At 43.9% G+C, this 1,383-nt stretch overlaps 1 protein-coding gene across 1 annotated transcript in view; it reads left to right on the top strand.

The window, feature by feature from the left end:
* Positions 1-1,383, top strand: part of LOC100533532 (nicastrin) — a gene marked incomplete in the record, with an annotated part of 45,611 nt that overhangs the window by 31,414 nt on the left and 12,814 nt on the right. Inside the window, 1 exon segment of the mRNA XM_035973777.1 lies at positions 991-1,094. Within this exon segment, the coding sequence (XP_035829670.1) occupies positions 991-1,094 (104 nt within the window).

The following is a 1,383-nucleotide window of genomic DNA, read 5'->3' as shown; positions in this document are numbered from 1 at the left end:
ATAAATTTTGGTATTTCTTGCTACAGTAACAATTTGGGAAGGAGGCACGTCATAAAAATAAACAAGTTGATCAGAAAGGTATCAAGAACAATTGGTAGAAACCTAAATAACTTTGAATATCTGCACAAGACAAACGTTCTAAAAAAGGCGGAACTAATGCTAAATGACCATAGCCACCCATTCACTGTGGACTTTCAATTATCGACCGGCAGTAAACGATTTGTTTCCAAAAAAGCAAGAACAGACAGATATAGAAATTCATTCGTACCGACTGCAGTGAGGTGGCTGAGTACACAGTGCTACAAATAAAACAGAGAGGGAGAGAGAGAGAAAGAGAGAGAGCGAGAATGTTTTACGGAGCGGGTTGTTTTAGCTCGTAAAACATGTATTTACTAATGACCTGTCTTGTTGTGTGTGTGCGTGAGTGCACCAAACCTGTGTAACATTCTACTGTCATTGTAAAGGACCAGGACAAATTTTTCCCTGTGCGATGAATATAGATTGTCATTGTGTAATTAAACGTCTTTCTTTCTCTCCTCCGAGGCACCTGTGACATGTGAAATTTTCTATCTACTGTTCCTCCTCACCCCGACTCCCTTTTCTCTTTCCCTCTTTCTGTCCTCTCCCCCTCCCCCCTCTCCCCTACCTCCCCTGTCTACTTTTTCTTTGTTTTTTTTTCTCCCTCTGTCAAGGCCTTGATATGTATAATTTTTTTATGTTTTAGATAGTTTTAGTAGAGGTTTTACGGCACTCGCAACAGCATAAGGTCATATGAGCGCCAGAAGATTAGAGCTGTTACAAGAGAGTAACAAACATAAAAAAGAAAAAGGGGAGATAAGGACGATAGATGTTTGATAGGAAAGAAGAAGCAAACCACACCAGAGCACCCGCCGACCACCCACATAAAAAAACAAACAACATTTTTTAAATGTTTATATTTTAAAAAATCTCTCTTCCACATCATTCCTCCCCCGACCCTCCCCCCTTCAGGCTACGACATGCTGTCCCAGGAGTACTCTACCTGGACCGAGTCTCGCTGGCAGGCCGATGCCATCAGCGTCCGAGTCTTCCTCATGCCCAGCCAGCAGTTTCAGGTAAGCCCTCTGGCCCCCTACGACTCTTGTGTTGCCGTGGTGACCACCATGGATTCCTTCACTCTTGTGACCTTTAGCTTTTGACCCATGTTGGGTCCAATCCTATATCCCCGACTTCCCCTGACCCCGCCCCGCCCCGCCCGGCCTGGTTTTTTTTTCAATTTCACTTACGGGCCTTTTCTGCCTGCACAAGGTTATTACCACGTTTGCTTCTTCGGCACTTTTGTTGTTCTTGTTGTTGAATACTGAGTGTCTGTGTGCGGTGGGGAATATCTTTTTGTCTGATGTT

The sequence above is a fragment of the Aplysia californica genome, unplaced genomic scaffold (genome assembly GCF_000002075.1).
Source record: "Aplysia californica isolate F4 #8 unplaced genomic scaffold, AplCal3.0 scaffold00030, whole genome shotgun sequence".
Classification (NCBI taxonomy): Eukaryota; Metazoa; Mollusca; class Gastropoda; order Aplysiida; family Aplysiidae; genus Aplysia; species Aplysia californica.
Note: the sequence above shows the minus strand (reverse complement) of the source record. Positions and strands in the feature narration are given on the sequence as shown.